This window comes from Carcharhinus amblyrhynchos, chromosome 3 (assembly GCF_965287045.1).
Source record: "Carcharhinus amblyrhynchos chromosome 3, sCarAmb.v2.hapA, whole genome shotgun sequence".
NCBI classification, from domain to species: domain Eukaryota; kingdom Metazoa; phylum Chordata; class Chondrichthyes; order Carcharhiniformes; family Carcharhinidae; genus Carcharhinus; species Carcharhinus amblyrhynchos.
Window position 1 is genome coordinate 44005518 of NC_137326.1, and position 15794 is coordinate 44021311.

The 15794-nt window shown below is 42.2% G+C and overlaps 1 protein-coding gene across 1 annotated transcript in view; it reads right to left on the minus strand.

Moving 5' to 3' along the window:
- Positions 1-15794, minus strand: part of shq1 (SHQ1, H/ACA ribonucleoprotein assembly factor) — a 133700-nt gene that overhangs the window by 46975 nt on the left and 70931 nt on the right. The window contains exon 11 of the mRNA XM_080186320.1: positions 4756-4876. Within this exon, the coding sequence (XP_080042446.1) occupies positions 4756-4876 (121 nt within the window). The remainder of the gene's footprint in view (positions 1-4755; positions 4877-15794) is intronic.

The following is a 15794-nucleotide window of genomic DNA, read 5'->3' on the forward strand; positions in this document are numbered from 1 at the left end:
CTGTGTGCAGTTTTGGTCACCGCACTTGCGCAAGGATATTTTGGCCTTGGAGGGAGTGCAGAGGAGGTTCACTAGGCTGATATCGGAGATGAGGGTGTTAGACTATGAAGAGAGACTGAATAGACTGGGTCTGTACTCGTTGGAGTTTAGAAGGATGAGGGGGGATCTTATAGAGACGTATAAGATAATGAAAGGGATGGATAGGGTAGAGGTAGAGAGATTCTTCCCACTCAAAGGGCAGCAGGATTAGAGGGCACAGCCTCAAGATAAAGGGGGGGGGGGAGCGCAGTTTAGATCAGAGTTGAGGAGGAACTTCTTCACTCAAAGGGTAGTGAATCTCTGGAATTCTCTGCCCGTTGAAGTGGTGGAGGCTACCTCGCTAAATATATTTAAGACACGGGTAAATAGGTTTTTGACAGACAAGGGAATTAAGGGTTATGGGGAGAAAGCGGGAAAGTGGAACTGAGCCACTTCAGATCAGCCATGATCTTATTGAATGGCGGGGCAGGCTCGAAGGGCTAGATGGCCTTCTCCTGCTCCTATTTCTTGTGTTCTTATGTTACAATGTACAGAGAGACACCCGAAGAGCAGAAAACACAGGTGTAGAAATGCCTGCAGTCTCTTAACTACACCAAAGCAAAAGAAAAAGTAGTTTATTTATTAGTCACAAGTAGGCTTACATTAGCACTGCAATGACGTTACTGTGAAAATCCTCGGGTCGCCACAATCTGGTGCCTGTTTGGGTACACTGATGGAGAATTTAGCATGGATCAGCACGTCTTTCGGGCTGTGGGAGAAAACCAGAGCACCCAGAAGAAACCCACGCAGACACAGGGAGAACAAGCAAACTCCACACAGACAGTGACCCAAGCTGGGAATCGAACCCAGGTCATAGTGCTGTGAGGCAGCAGTGCTAATCACAATGCCACCCCTAATCACACGGTATCACACTTAACAGAATGAAAACTAAGGCCAAAATTTTCTGGCTCTTGATGCCCTGCTGCCAACGAGTACAGAGAATTTATCGCTCACCATAATGAGACCAGGAAATCCAATCGGCGTGAACAGCTGGAGAATTCCGACCTAAGTTAATGTTGTGGCCTGAAACTTGGTAAGACCAAAATTCTATCCAGCAATTACTGAGCAATAAGGCCTGGTGATCTTACTCACTTTAGCACAATATTGAAACAGATCAACCAACTTTGTCATTGGCACGCATAACATTTACACTAAAAATGGCAAGCCCAGTGTACTGGAACATTGCAGTATAAATGTCATAATTTGCCAGTGTTTTAGAGATAAAACTAAAACTGAAGCATATTCCAATCTCCAGGAACAACAACAGAGTGGAATGACCTTGGGTTATGACTATTTAGAGTAATTAAAATTTAGGACCAACAGGAAGTGCCATCTTAAATATAAAAGCTACACTTTATCAACTAAGTAAATGCACCAAAATGTGGCCCATGGTAATATGCAGCAAAAAGTGCAATAGCTGCCCTGCAGCTTTCAACATAAAAAGCATTTGTCTGCAAGGCTGCTTGATGTCTGTATGACCTGATAATGATGTGGTGAGAGAAACAGCACTTCAGGGTACCTTCTTTACCTAAAGATTGGGATGGAGGGCAAATCAGAATAGGTAAAGTTCAATACCAAATAAAATATAAGAGAAAGAGAAGAAAGAGTCAGATTAAAGGAGATAGCAAAGTGAAAAAAAACTTCCTAAATATTGGATGAAAAATTTACACTGAAAATGTTGACACTTTCAAAATCTCCTTCTAAACTTGAACACTTGAAGGGAGTGAGGGGGGGCACACCCGTACTAATTAACTTTCAGTGCTAACGAGGTTGGTTGGCAGTAATTAACAACCACGTTGCTAAAAGGGTACTTGCACGACGAAAGATTACTAGCCCCAAATATCTGTGGCAATGGTAGTCTGTATTGGCCAGACAAGTACAGCAACTTCACAATGTTCAATGCATGTCAATGGCGAGGCAAACAGGGAGCTGTGGTTTTCAGATGCTAATGGTGGAGGAGTGCATTGAATTTGCTGTTCCATTTACATATAATTAACAGCGAGTGCCTTTGGCCTCAACTTCTGATCTTTGAGGAGATTGATAAAAATATCAAATTTTCAGTGCTGGATTTTCATTTAACTTCAAAAATTTTTCTCTTCCCTTTTTTACTCTTCCTTTAATCCAATACCTTCTTTCTCTCTTCCTGTAGTGTACTCGACATTGAATTCATGCATTTCAATTTACCCTCATTCTCAGTCTTTCCCATATGAGTTTCCCAATTGGTTCATTAATGTCTTTTAGGGAAGGAAATCCACCGTCCTTATCTGGTCTGGTCTACATGTGACTCCAGAGCCACTGCAATGTGGTGGACTCTCAGCTGCCCTCGGGCAACCAGGGATGGTCGATAAATGCTGTCAGAAGTCTCACAACACCAGGTTAAAGTCCAACAGGTTTATTTCGTAGCACAAGCCACTAACTTTCAGAGTGCTGTCCCTCCATCAAGTAAGGGAATATATAAGGGGCATATAAGGATCATGTAAGGAGCAGTGCTCCGAAAGCTAGTGGCTTGTGCTACCAAATAAACCTGTTGGACTTTAACCTGGTGTTGTGACTTCTTACTGTGTTTACCCCAGTCCAACGCTGGCACCTCCACATCAATAAATGCTGGCCTAGCCAGCAATGCCCACGGATGAATTTTTAAAAATTCTACAGTCAGATTGGTTAAGGAGGTAACTTGTTACTTAGCTGTTCAGGCAGGTCCCAGAGGCTCCACTTCCCCCAGTTCACACTTTGTGGGCAACTGATCTTTCAACTAAAAATTGCAGGGGCAGGTTTAACTAATGCCAGCTGTCAAGCCCCCTTGTTGCAACAAAATCTGGCCCAAGGTGACATGCAGTGAAACGTGTTATCTGGCACTTTGTGTTGGTCCTATATTTTAATTATTGCGGGTAAACATAACCTGATATTACTCCACTGAATTGCTGTTAGTTCAAGAAACTTCGCAGATTAGCACACGCTTGTAAGTTTTAGGCTTCAGCTAAAGGCATAGTCAAGTTGGTTATGGAGCAAACTGAGACATTTGTATTATAATGTCTCTGTGGGCCATTTTAAATTTATTATTCGCGCTTCTTGCGTGGTGCTGATGACAGTAAATTAAATGACAGAAAATATGCTCTAATATTCTTAATGTTTTTTGGCAACTTATTTGGCTTACCATGAGCAACATCAGGTCTTTAAAATGTGAAAGATGAAGTTTTCACCATTCGAGAGCTCATTCTTTTAGTTGCACACAGGAATGTTTAAAACAACCAAAACTTTTGCAATTGTAATTGGAATGGCAGCTTTCCCACGTGCAGGCACAAGTGTACACATGCACTTTGTCCTGAATGATCTGAAGATCAACTTGAAATTCCGTGGCCTGAATTCTCCGGCAGTTCATGCCAGCAGGATTCTCTGGTCCTGCCAACATCACACATGCCAGCATGTGGGTGTCCACCGGCATGGGACGGGACGTGACAATCTCGCCAATAGCTAGCTTGTTTAGACTGTGTGGAGTTTCCACCTGTGCCTGTGGGGGTTTCCTCCAGATGCTCCGGTTTCTAACCATAGGCCAAAGATGTGCAGATTTAATTGATTAGCCACGCTAAATTGACCCTATTGTCGGGGGATGAGCAGGGTAAATATGCGGGTTTATGGGAATAGGGCCTGGGTGGGATTGTGGTTGGTGCAGACCCAGTAGGCCGAATGGCCTCCTTCTGCACTATAGGGATTCTATGAAACAAGGCGCCATCTCTCGCCAGTGGGAAATACACAGCTGGGAGGCCAGAGAATCTACATCATTCTGGATAATTACAGATGTGGGCAACAGATCAAATCTGTACCAGACAGATGCAAGTTCTGGCATGCTCCGGCAAATTCAATGATTCATTAATTATTTTGTGGTAAAGAATTATGTTCTGCTGTGAAAGAAATGTCATTAATGTTAAAACAAAAGTACCAGTTCACTAAGCAATAAAACGTCCTTTATATCGGACATGATAAAGTCTCAGATTTAAGAGCAATTTATCTTCCGAGGTGTGACACCTGTTTTATTTTGCAAATATTCATTCATACTCCAACATATGGTCAGTAACTTAAACTGAAGTCTGCTTCCAAGGATCTTGTGAGCAGCCTTCCAAGACTGTCACTTTGTTCGAGCTTCTTCTCTCGCACAATCTGACAGCAAGACTGGGAACCTTTGACTAGAGTTGGTTACCTGCCACATTTCTCAATTTCATAAAGAACCTTCACACTGTCATATGGTAGACAGCTGTTTGAAGCACAAAGTGACATTTTCTAATGCATATTTTGTGTGGAAAATATTGTGTAGCAAAGGGAATGTGTCAAAATCTTGGAAGAATTTTCAAGACAGCGGTAAATTGTCAACGGAGGAAGAAAAAGGCAACTTGAACAAATGAAATCCGCTGTGCTCAAATCAAGGAAGTAACAGTTTGAGAAAGAATTATACGCGGTGCAGTACAACAATAAATTTAATGTGGCATATTTTGGCAGCCACTTTTCTTTATACATATTCAATCAGGTAGACAGTGTCACCTAGCAACCCAACAGAACTATGCAAATGACTAAAAGAATTAGTGCAACGCGGGTCACCAATTTACTGCCAGTTTACAGGCTATGGAAATGTCCTCACAGTTTATTTTAACTATTCAACTGTATCCGTTTAGTTGTGAGACTCACTTGACTTTTTGGATCCAAATGCAGTAGTCCGTGATGTAGAGGTCATTAAGGAGGTATGCAGGGTCACTCTCTCTGAAGATCTTATGGATGGCCAGCAGGCACTTGAGAACAGCAGATTTACCTGGTGCAAAGGGAAGAATAAAGTAAACCCTGAAAAAGAAGTGCCATTTTCACCAACATTTTTAAAAAGATTGAGATGCTATTTCCACTGGACCAATCACTCGCACGATCTAAGACAACATAAAATCAAGGTACTTTGCTCGCAACTAAGCCACATATAAAAAATAAATCGGTAAAGAGATAGGTTTTTAGGTGTTAAAATAAATGGAGGTCATTTTCCAGTCATTTAATTTTTAAGTTGCTGACATGGCTTTGCTTCCTTGTAACATGAGGATTTGCATGACTGGCAGAACAAGATTTTGGCAGTCTTTTGTTTCCTGCTTTGGTGACAAGATTACTTAATTGTGCATTTTGAAGATGGAAAGAATAAGTCAGGAAAGATCAGGCTGCGTCCTCATATTCAAATTTCAAAATGGCTCCAACTGTTCCCTTCGCAGCAACAGAGATGGACCTCTCACGGTGTTAATTATTATTAACTGTATTACTGCACACACTCAAAAATCCAACTTTCTTGTAATAAATAAGTATTGCATGGCATTCATTCCTTATACCCAAATTTGACTTGGATTAGAGAGAAAGAGAACTCCTGCTGTACTTTTCCCAGTTAATAATTTTGCCGTTCCAGTTATGTTATCACAAATCCCCAGAAAAGACACTTCTTAAAACCGTCATTTTGTCAAGTAAAACTTGACTAATTCTTGGAATTTGTAATGGGGAGGGGGTGTTTATCTTACAAAGAAAGATTGGACAGGTTAGGCCTGTGTCCATTGGAGTTTACAATGAGAGGTGATCTTATTGCAACGTGCAAAGTCCAGAAAGGACATGAATGCTGAGAGTGTGTTGTCCCTTAAGGGAGACATAGAAGGAGTGGGCACAACTTAGAAATAGGGGGTGTCTCATTTAAGAGAGAGATAAGTTTATTTTCCCCTCAGAGGGTCATTCATCTGTGGAGTATTCTGGCCCAGAGGGGGTTGGATTTTGAACGTTTCGAAGGCTGAGTTAGAAAGATTCTGCATTGACAAGGGAGTCAAGGGGTGCAGAAGGCATGCAGGAAAACAGATGACGCCACAATCAGGTCAGGCATGATCTGATAAAACAGCAGAGTAGATTTGAGGGCCTGAGTGGCCTACGACCGTTGTTAATTCGTATGTTTGTATGAAGTGTAGAGAATACAGGTTGTTGCAGACTCAACCATGCCCTAGTTTAACTACCTAGAAGTGCTCAATACTTACTTTTACCAGTGGTTCAGCAACAGAAGCTTAGGATTCTGGCCAAACTCCATATTATTCAAACAGCCTTATTGAACCCAATACTATTAAGATTACTTCAAAGTGGAAATCAAACCTGGCAGTATATACCATCTACAAAATGCACTGCAGGAACTCATTACGGCTCCTCCAACATCACTTACTGAACACCATCATCTGGAATGCCCTCTCCAAGCCACTCATAAAAGAAGATTAGAACTCGGAGCAATAGTGGGCAATTCAGCCTGTTGAGCCTGCTCCACCATCAATACGATCATGGCTGATCTTCACTCGTCCTCAACTCCACTTTCCTGCCCATCCTCCATAACATTCCAACGCACTGATTAAATTTAAAAAGGTGGGCAGATTTTTAATTGGTAATGTCCCAGTATCCACAACATTGAATTCCATAGATTCCTGACCCTTTGGGAGAAGTAATTTCTCCTAATCTCTTTTATATCTGCCACCCCGTATCATAAAACTATGATCTCGCGTTCCAGATTGTCCCACAAGAGCAAACATCCTCTCAAAGCCTACCCTGCCAATTCCCTTGAACATCTTGTATACTCCATTAAATCTTCCTTTATTCTTCTAAAATCCAGGGTATACGGCTAAACTGCTTAATCTCTCTTCAGAACACAAACGCCTAATCTCTGAAATCATTCTAGTGAACTTTCTCTGAACTGCCTCCAATACAACTACATCCCTTTTCAAAGGGACAGAAACTGTGCACAATACTCCAGGTGCGCTCTCACTAATTTTTTGTATAGTTGCAACAATACTTCACAACTTTTATCCTCCACTCCTTTAGTAATAAATGCCAAAATTTAATTTGCCTTCCTTATTACCTGCTGCACCTGCATATTAATTTTCTGCGATTCATGCGCAAGTGCACCCAGACTCTTCTGCAGTATTTCCCAACACCAGATGTTAAACTAATTGGGCTATAGTTTGCTACTTTCTGCATTCCTCCCTTTTTGAATAGGGTACTACATTATCATTTTTCCAATCCTTTCCCACATCCAGGGATTTCTGGAATATTGTAATCAATGGACCCACTGTCTCCACTGCCCTGTCCTTTAAGGGCCTAGGATGTAGGCCATGAAGTCCAAGGGACTTATCTGCCTTCAATCACAATAATTTGTTCAGCACTTCTTCCCTATTGACAGTGATTGTTTTAAGGCCCCTCCTTTCTCTTACCTCTGTATTATTTACCATTAGGATTGTACTAACGTCCTCCACTGTGGAAACTGAAGCAAAATACAGATTTAGTGTCTCTGCCATTTCTGTGTACCCACTATAAACCCCCCAGTCTCATCCTTCAAGGATCCAACCATCATTTTAATCCATCTCTTTCATACATTAGATTTTGCTGTCCATTTTCATATTTTGTGCGAGTTCTCTCTCACAATTTGCTTTTGCTCTTCAGCTTCCCAATCTTGCAGCCTGTCCCTGGACTTTACAATACCAGTATGAAGATGTAGAAATTGCCTTTCGTTAAGTGTTGCTGGATCAAAATCTTGGAATTCCCTCACTAACAGCAATGTGGGTATATCTATATTTCAGGGACTGCAGCAGGTCGGTCATCACTATTTTCTCAAGGGTAATTAGGAATGGGCAACAAATACTGGTCTTACCAGTGAAGCCCATATCCCATAAATTGATGTTTAAAAAAGCACTTCTAATATATTACACAGGTAGCGAATGCAATTACAGAGCACAGGTGAGACATGGATCACCCATTAATCTTTTTTCTGGATAAAATATTGTTAGGCAGCACAGTGGCATAGTGGTTCGCACTGGGTTCAATTCCAGCTTTGGGTCACTGCGTGTGCAGTTTGCACATTCGCTCCTTGCCTCTGTGGATTTCCTCTGGGTGCTCCAGTTTCCTTACACAATCCAAAGGTGTGTAGATTAGATGGATCAGCCATGGGAAATGCATGGGGTTAGAGGGATAGTGGGCCTAGGTAAGATACTGTCAGATACTTTGACTAAGAAACTCTGTTGGTGCAGACTCTATGGGCCGAATGGCCTCCTTCTGGACTGTAGGGAATCTATGTTTCTATGACACAGGTATACATATACAGGAAACAAAATCAATTACCTTCTGAAATATCAAGCAAAATATGATCATTCAATCCAAAACTGGACAGATTATTAATTGCATGATTGATTTCAGCAAAAGTTGCTTTCATGAAAAGATTATTTAACAAGGACCCCCAACTATGAACAGTTCACATATGGTTCTAAATCATTACAAGGTGTATTTTTAATGCCCCATGCCTGCCGTGAGCTGGACATGAACAGTGAACAGCTGGGAGTCAAATCTCAAAGTGGGGTCTTTAAATCTTTCCAACTTCACAGCCGAATGTCTGAAACATTGTGAGAATTCCCAAGAAACATTTTGACAGACTGTCAAACTAAGGTAATTAAGTGCTTCCTTCTGCAAGGACTTTCTTTCACTTCTAAGCTATTATCAGCATAACACAATCCCGTCTCCATTCAACACACATGCATCTAATTCCAGGAAAAGTCACCAGATAAGTAGCAGCAAAGGGAAACCTCATTTGCTTGCTGAGGCCATTGCTAGTGCTCCCACCACGCTGAAATCATAGAATCCTGACTGCGCAGACATTTGGCCCATTGAGTCTGCACCAAACAACAATCCCAACCAGGCCCTTTCCCTATAATCCCACATATTTACCCTGCTGATCCCCCTGGCATTAAGGTGCAATTTAGCATGGCCAACCCACCTAACCTGCACATCTTTGAAGTGTGGGAGGAAACCCACACAGACACAGGGAGAATGTGCAAAATCTACGTAGACAGTCCAAGGCCTGAATTGAACAGGAATCCCTGGCATTGTGAGGCAGCTGTGCTGCATGCTGCCTGATCAGCTCTTTGGATAACCAGGGATTGGGTCTGCCTTCTGAATGGTTTATCGAACACAATGCTACACCACTGAGTGAACTTATAGTGTTCAGTGGGATTGAAGGAGGTGCGATAACGGGTGCTTGGGAAACTGCTGAAAAGGTTGATGCAAAAATATCTATTATATGAGACAGACATACTCAACTACCCCATTCAGAAGTAGACTCACTGAGTAAACACAACAGGATGCCACAATCAATAAAGATCAGTGGAATAATGTACTTAAGAGTCTAATGGCTGGCTGCCACATCGATAAGGGTAATATTTTACAACCTCTGTATAATTATTCCAGCACAACAACTCTGCAACATGACAAACACATGAATTAGGAGCAGGAGTAGGCCATGCGCCTCTCCATCATTCAATAAGGTCACGGCTGATCTGATTATAACTTTAACCCCATATTGTTGCCAACTTTTCACTCCCTTGTTTATCAACAATCTGTCTAGCTCTGCCTTAAAAATATTCAAAGAATCTACAACCACTGGCCTTGGAGGAAGAGAACGAGAGAGACTTATGATCCTCATAGAAAATATTTCTCATCTCACTTAAACGAGTGACCCCTTATTTTTAAACAGTGATCCATATTTTAAGATCCTCCAAAAGGAGGAAACGTCTTTCCACTTGCCCCCCCAATCTTTCTACTCTCCACGACAGCTGGAGGACTGGGGGAGGGCCGAGAGCTGGAGGATCGCCGGGGGGGGGGCAACACCCAACCCGAAAAAACAATACACAACCAATATACAATTAACATGCCAGCAAGCTCCAACCAAATGATAAAACTGCAGATTTTTTTTCTCTGAGGGCTGTGCAACTTTGGAACTCCCTCGCAGAAGGTAGTGAAGGTGAGGCCATTGAATATTAAGGTGCAGATAGATAGAATCTTATTACTCAAGAGAATCGAGGATTCTCAGGGGGTAGAGAGGAATGTGGAACTTGAAACACAAACAGATCAGCCATGATCTTACTGGATGGTGCATCGGCCTATTTCTGCTCCCATTCCTTCTGGTTGTATGTTGCTGGTTGATTAGTACTACTCCTCCATTTGCCTTACACAAGCAGCATCTCACCCCTAAACTGCCCTATTACTTTTAAGACCTGGTTCAATTTTCACATTAATTGCCTATTAAATCCACTGCAGAAGGGTACAGCTTATAATTAATGGTGCAAGTGCCCTTTTAACAATGTAATAAGCATTACTGAAATGCCAATCTCACTGTCCTGTCAAGCAAGGGAACATTTTAAACTGCTGAGTCCCGTTCTTGTGACTAGAGATTTGACTTTTAGTTAAATTTTAAATTCATCGCGTCTTTTCTCTCTGAAGCAAATCTTTTATTCCCACTCTATCTTTCTGTGCCACATTTGATGCCACTGTTTTTCGGTTATTCCACCATTCCTTTTGCAATCCTTATATTGCATTGTTTCGGGAGACACTCTGCGGTACTATCATTCATTAAGATGCCCTCTTCCACGCACCGTCGTTTAACTCACACCTCCCCAAAATTGCAACACAAAATTTATTCAAACTGAAGGTTGCAAGTAAAAAAGGTGTGGTCTGATATAATTTTAAAACTCGAGACTGATAAACTAAACTACAATTCATTTTGACATTCCTTAGCAAATGTTTAGGGTATGTGAGACCAGGGACAAGCGGAAATCGCCTAGTGAGTGGGCTTTCACTTTGGGAGGAAACAAGGCAACTATTATTGTCATTGGAAGTAAATGGCAAGGTTTCACTGCATAATTATTTCATGTAAAACCCTGCGCCAACCACGGAAACAGATTGGTATTAAAACAACATAATTCATGCACAGAGAACAATCTACAGGCGTATGCACACGTGTTTCCTCCACAGGTCAAGTCTCATTAGTCTCAGCACAATTGAGAGAATAAATGAGCTCTTGAGAAGAACTAGTTACTGCCATTCAAACCTAATGCCTGGCAGGTCATAGTGTGGTCAGGTCATCTTCCTGACGAAAAGCAAAGTCTGGGAAAGGCAAAATAAGGGACCTTATAATTACTTTTATTAAGATTAATTAATTGCTTCAATCCCCAAGTAGCTGAGGTAGTGAATGTAACAGTGGATACAGTTATCTGCAAATACAGGACATTTTGCTGAGCTGGCCGATCTAAGCTGCAGCAGTAGTTGGGGCCAAACAAATCTCCCTCCTGATACCCAGCTAAGGAGCAGATCATAAGCCAGATTTCCTGCTTGTTATAGTCCTGTTAACACGAGTGGGAAAGTATGAGTGTGGAGGTTTCAGGTGAGTAACCTTACCGTTGACGTCCAATGGTAAATAACCCCTAACATTCATGAGGATTATGCCATAAAATCTAGAAATAGAAGTAGGTCATTCGGTCTATCAAGTCAGCTCCACCATTCAATTTGATCATGACTCCACTCCACTGTCCCGCCTTATCTCTAATCCTGGATACCCTTACTCATTAAAAATGTCTACCTTGGCATTGAACATACCTAAAATGACCCAGCCTCCACCACCCTCTACGATGAAGAAATCTACAGATTCACCAAGAGAAGAAATTCCTCCTCATCTGTCTTAAATGCACAACCGCGACGCGGGCTCATTAGGCCGAAGGGCCTGCTTCCCGTCCTGGGTTCTTCTTTTAACCCCTTCTTCCGAGATAATATTCACTGATTGCTATTCCGATTGGCGGTTGGTGACTAGTGGAGTGCTGCAGGGGTCGGTGCTGGGGCCTCAGCTATTTACCATTTATATAGATGATCTGGAGGAGGGGGCTGAGTGTAGGGTGTCGAAATTTGCTGATGACACGAAGATAAGTGGAAAAGCAAATTGTGTGGAGGGTGTGGAAAGTCTGCAGAGGGATCTAGATAGGCTGAGTGAGTAGGCGAGGACCTGGCAGATGGAGTACAATGTTAGCAAGTGTGAGGTTATCCACTTTGGCAGAAATAATAGTAGGAGGGATTACTATTTAAAGGGCGAAAAGCTGCAGCATGCTACGGTGCAGAGGGACCTGGGGGTCCTTGTGCATGACGCGCAAAAACCCAGTCTGCAGGTGCAGTAGGTGATCAAGAAGGCGAATGGGATGCTGGCCTTTATAGCGAGGGGGATAGAATATAAAAGTAGGGAGGTCTTGCTGCAACTGTACAAGGCACTGGTGAGGCTGCAGCTGGAGTACTGTGTGCAGTTTTGGTCGCCGCACTTGCGCAAGGATATTTTGGCCTTGGAGGGAGTGCAGAGGAGGTTCACTAGGCTGATACCAGAGATGAGGGGTTGGACTATGAAGAGAGGCTGAATAGACTGGGTCTGTACTTGTTGGCGTTTAGAAGGATGAGGGGGGGGATCTTATAGAGACGTATAAGATAATGAAAGGGATGGATAGGGTAGAGGTAGAGAGATACTTCCCGCTCAGAAAGGACAGCAGGGCTAGAGGGCACAGCCTCAAGATAAGGGGGGAGCAGTTTAGAACGGAGTTGAGGAGGAACTTCTTCACTCAAAGGGTGGTGAATCTCTGGAATTCTCTGCCCGTTGAAGTGGTGGAGGCTACCTCGCTAAATATATTTAAGTCACGGGTAGATAGGTTTTTGGTAGGCAAGGGAATTAAGGGTTATGGGGAGAAAGCGGGAAAGTGGAACTGAGCCACTTCAGATCAGCCATGATCTTATTGAATGGTGGGGCAGGTTCGAAGGGCCAGATGGCCTACTCCTTATGTTCTGATCCTAGACCTTCCCACAAGGGGAAGCAGCCTCTCAGCATCTATCCTTTCAAACCCCAAGAATCCTATACCTCTCAATAAGGTCACCTCTCATTCTTCTGAACTCCAACGAGTGTAGGCCCAACCTACTCAATTGCTCCTCCTTCCATACCCAGAATCAACCTACTGAACATTCTCTGGATTGCCTCCAATGCAGGTATATCTTTCCTTAAATAAGGGGGCCAAAACTGTTCACAGTACTCCAGGTGTGGTCTAACTAGTGCCTTGCATAGTTTTAGCAAGACTTCCCTATCTTTATAATCTGTTCCCTTTGAAGTAAAAGCAAACATTCAATTTGCCTTCCCTATTACCTGCTGAATTTGCATGCTAGCTTTTCACAATTTATGCACAAGGACCATCAAATCCCTCTCTACTGCAGCTTTCCCCATTTAAATAATATTCAGCTCCTTTATTCTTCATACCAAAGTGCCTAACCTCACATTTTCTGACATTATGTTCCATCTGCCAAGTTTTTTCCCCAATCACCTAACATGTCTATATCCCTCTGTAGACTCTGCCATCCTCACCACTTGCCTTTCCACTTGAAGAAATGGACAAAATGACTGGGGACCATCAAGGTAAAATTGCATTACAAATTAAGAGGGATTGTCTTAACTGATCATAAGAAATAAGAAAGGCCATTTGGCCCACCACATCTTCTGCACCATTCAATAAGATCATGGCTGAACTGATTTTTTTTAAAGTACATCTTCACACACTTTCCCGTTGGGCAATAGGGAAGAGGCAGAAGGATTCCTGGGTGGATCATCAGCCCGCTGAACCACATCTTGAATGCTCCTTCCGTGATCAACAAGTCTTGGCAGGGGACTTGAACTTGAAGCTTTCAGGCCACTGTCCCACAAAACCCCCTGCTGGTCTGACTGTTGCCTGAATTCCATCTTCCCGCCTGTGCCCTGTAACCCCGAATCCCTTGTCAATCGAAAATCTGTCTCTTTGAGCCTTGGATATATTCAGTTATCCAATCTCCACTGCTCTTGTGGAAGAGAATTTGAAAGACTAAGATCCTCTCAGAGAAGAAACTCGTCCTCACTTTCACCTTAAACGCGAGGGCCCTTACTTCAAGTTGTGTTCCTTAGTTCTAGATTCCCACAACAGGAAACATCGAACCTGTCAAGCCCCTCAGAATTTTACGAATTTATGAATGAGGGACAGTGACACATGCATCACAGGTGGACAGAGTGGTGAAGAAGGCATTCAGCATGTTTGGTTTCATTGGTCAGAACGCTGAATACAGGAGTTGGGACATCTTGTTGAAGTTGTACAAGACATTTGTATGCCACACTTGGAATACTGTGTATAGTTCTGGTCACTATTGTTGAAAAGATATTATTAAACTAGAAAGAGTGCAGAAAAGATTTATTAGGGTACTACTAGGACTTGATGGTTTGAGTTATAAAGAGAGGCTGGACAGTGTGACTTTTTTCTCTGGAGCATAGAAAGCTGAGGGGTGATCTTATAGAAGTCTATAAAATAATGAAGGGCATAGATAAGGTAGATAATAAATAACTTTTCCCGAAGATAGAAGAATCTAAAACTTGACAGCATAGGTTTAAGGTGAGCGGGGAAGAGATACAGAAGGGTCTAGAGGGACACTTTTTTCCACACACAGCATGGTGAGTGTCTGGAACAAGCTGCCATACATAGTACTACAGGCAGGTACAATTTTGTCTTTTAAAAAGCATTTAGACAGTTACATGGATAAGATAGGTATAGAGGGATATGAGCCAAATGTGGGCAATTAGGACTAGCTTAGAGCTTTTAAAAAAGGGGCAGCATGGACAAGATGGGCCGAAGGGCCTGTTTCCTTACTGGAAACCTCTATGACTCCATCTTATACATTTCAGTAAGATCATCTCTCATTCTTCTTATCTCCACTGAGTACAAGTGCAACCGACTCAACCTGTTCTCACACAACAACCCCTTTATCTCAGAAATCAGACAAATGAACCTTCTCGGAAATTTTCCAATGCAAATTCCTGCAGCAAGGAGACCAAAACTGTACACAGTATTCTCAGTGTAGTCTCAACGTCCTGTACATGTGTTGCGTGACGTCCTTACTTTTATCCTCCAACCTCCTTGTAATAAACGACAATATTCTATTTGCTTTCAAAGTTATTTTGCTCAATCTGCAAAACCACTTGATGTAAAAAGAGGGAGAAAATATGGCTAAATCTGCAAGTATAGAATAATTGTCTTAGTTAAAGCATTACTAAACAAATTATCCCATTAACACAAATTACCCGCATATCCCTGTCTCCTATGACAGTGGAGGCAGGGTTGTGGAATATTTTTAAGGCAGAGGTAGAAGGATTCTTGCCAGGTAAGGGAATCAAAGGTTACTAAAGGTAGATGAGAATCTGGAATTCGAAATACAAACATATCAGCCAAGATCTTGTTGAGTGATAGGACGAGTTGAAGAGCTTACTTCTACTCGTATTTTGTGTGTTAGCATTTGGGTATCTAATTTCTCTTAATAGTAAACGGTCAACACCTTAATGTGAATTTCCTTGCACAGGATTCTGAAAAAAAGAAACTTACTAAAATTTAAATTGACACTATTATTTGTGGCAATTTAATTTTACAGTATCTATTCAAAAGATCAGACAGAAATGGCTGGGAAACCTATGAAACGTTTACACCGAATTAACAGCCACAATCGATTAACTCAGTAAAAGACAGAGAAGACAGAGGGGAACCGATGGATGTGGTGTTTTTAGATTTTCAAAAGGTGTTTGATAAGGTGCCTCATAAAAGGCTGCTACAGAAGGTTAGGGTGCACGGATTTGGGGGTAAGGTGTTAGCATGGATAGAGGATTGGCTGTCTAATAGGAAGCAGAGAGTTGGAAGCAATGGGTGCTATTCTGATTGGCGGTTGGTGACTAGTGGAGTGCCGCAGGGATCGGTGCTGGGGCCTCAGCTATTTACCATTTATATAGATGATCTGGAGGAGGGGGCTGAGTGTAGGGTGATGAAATTTGCTGATGA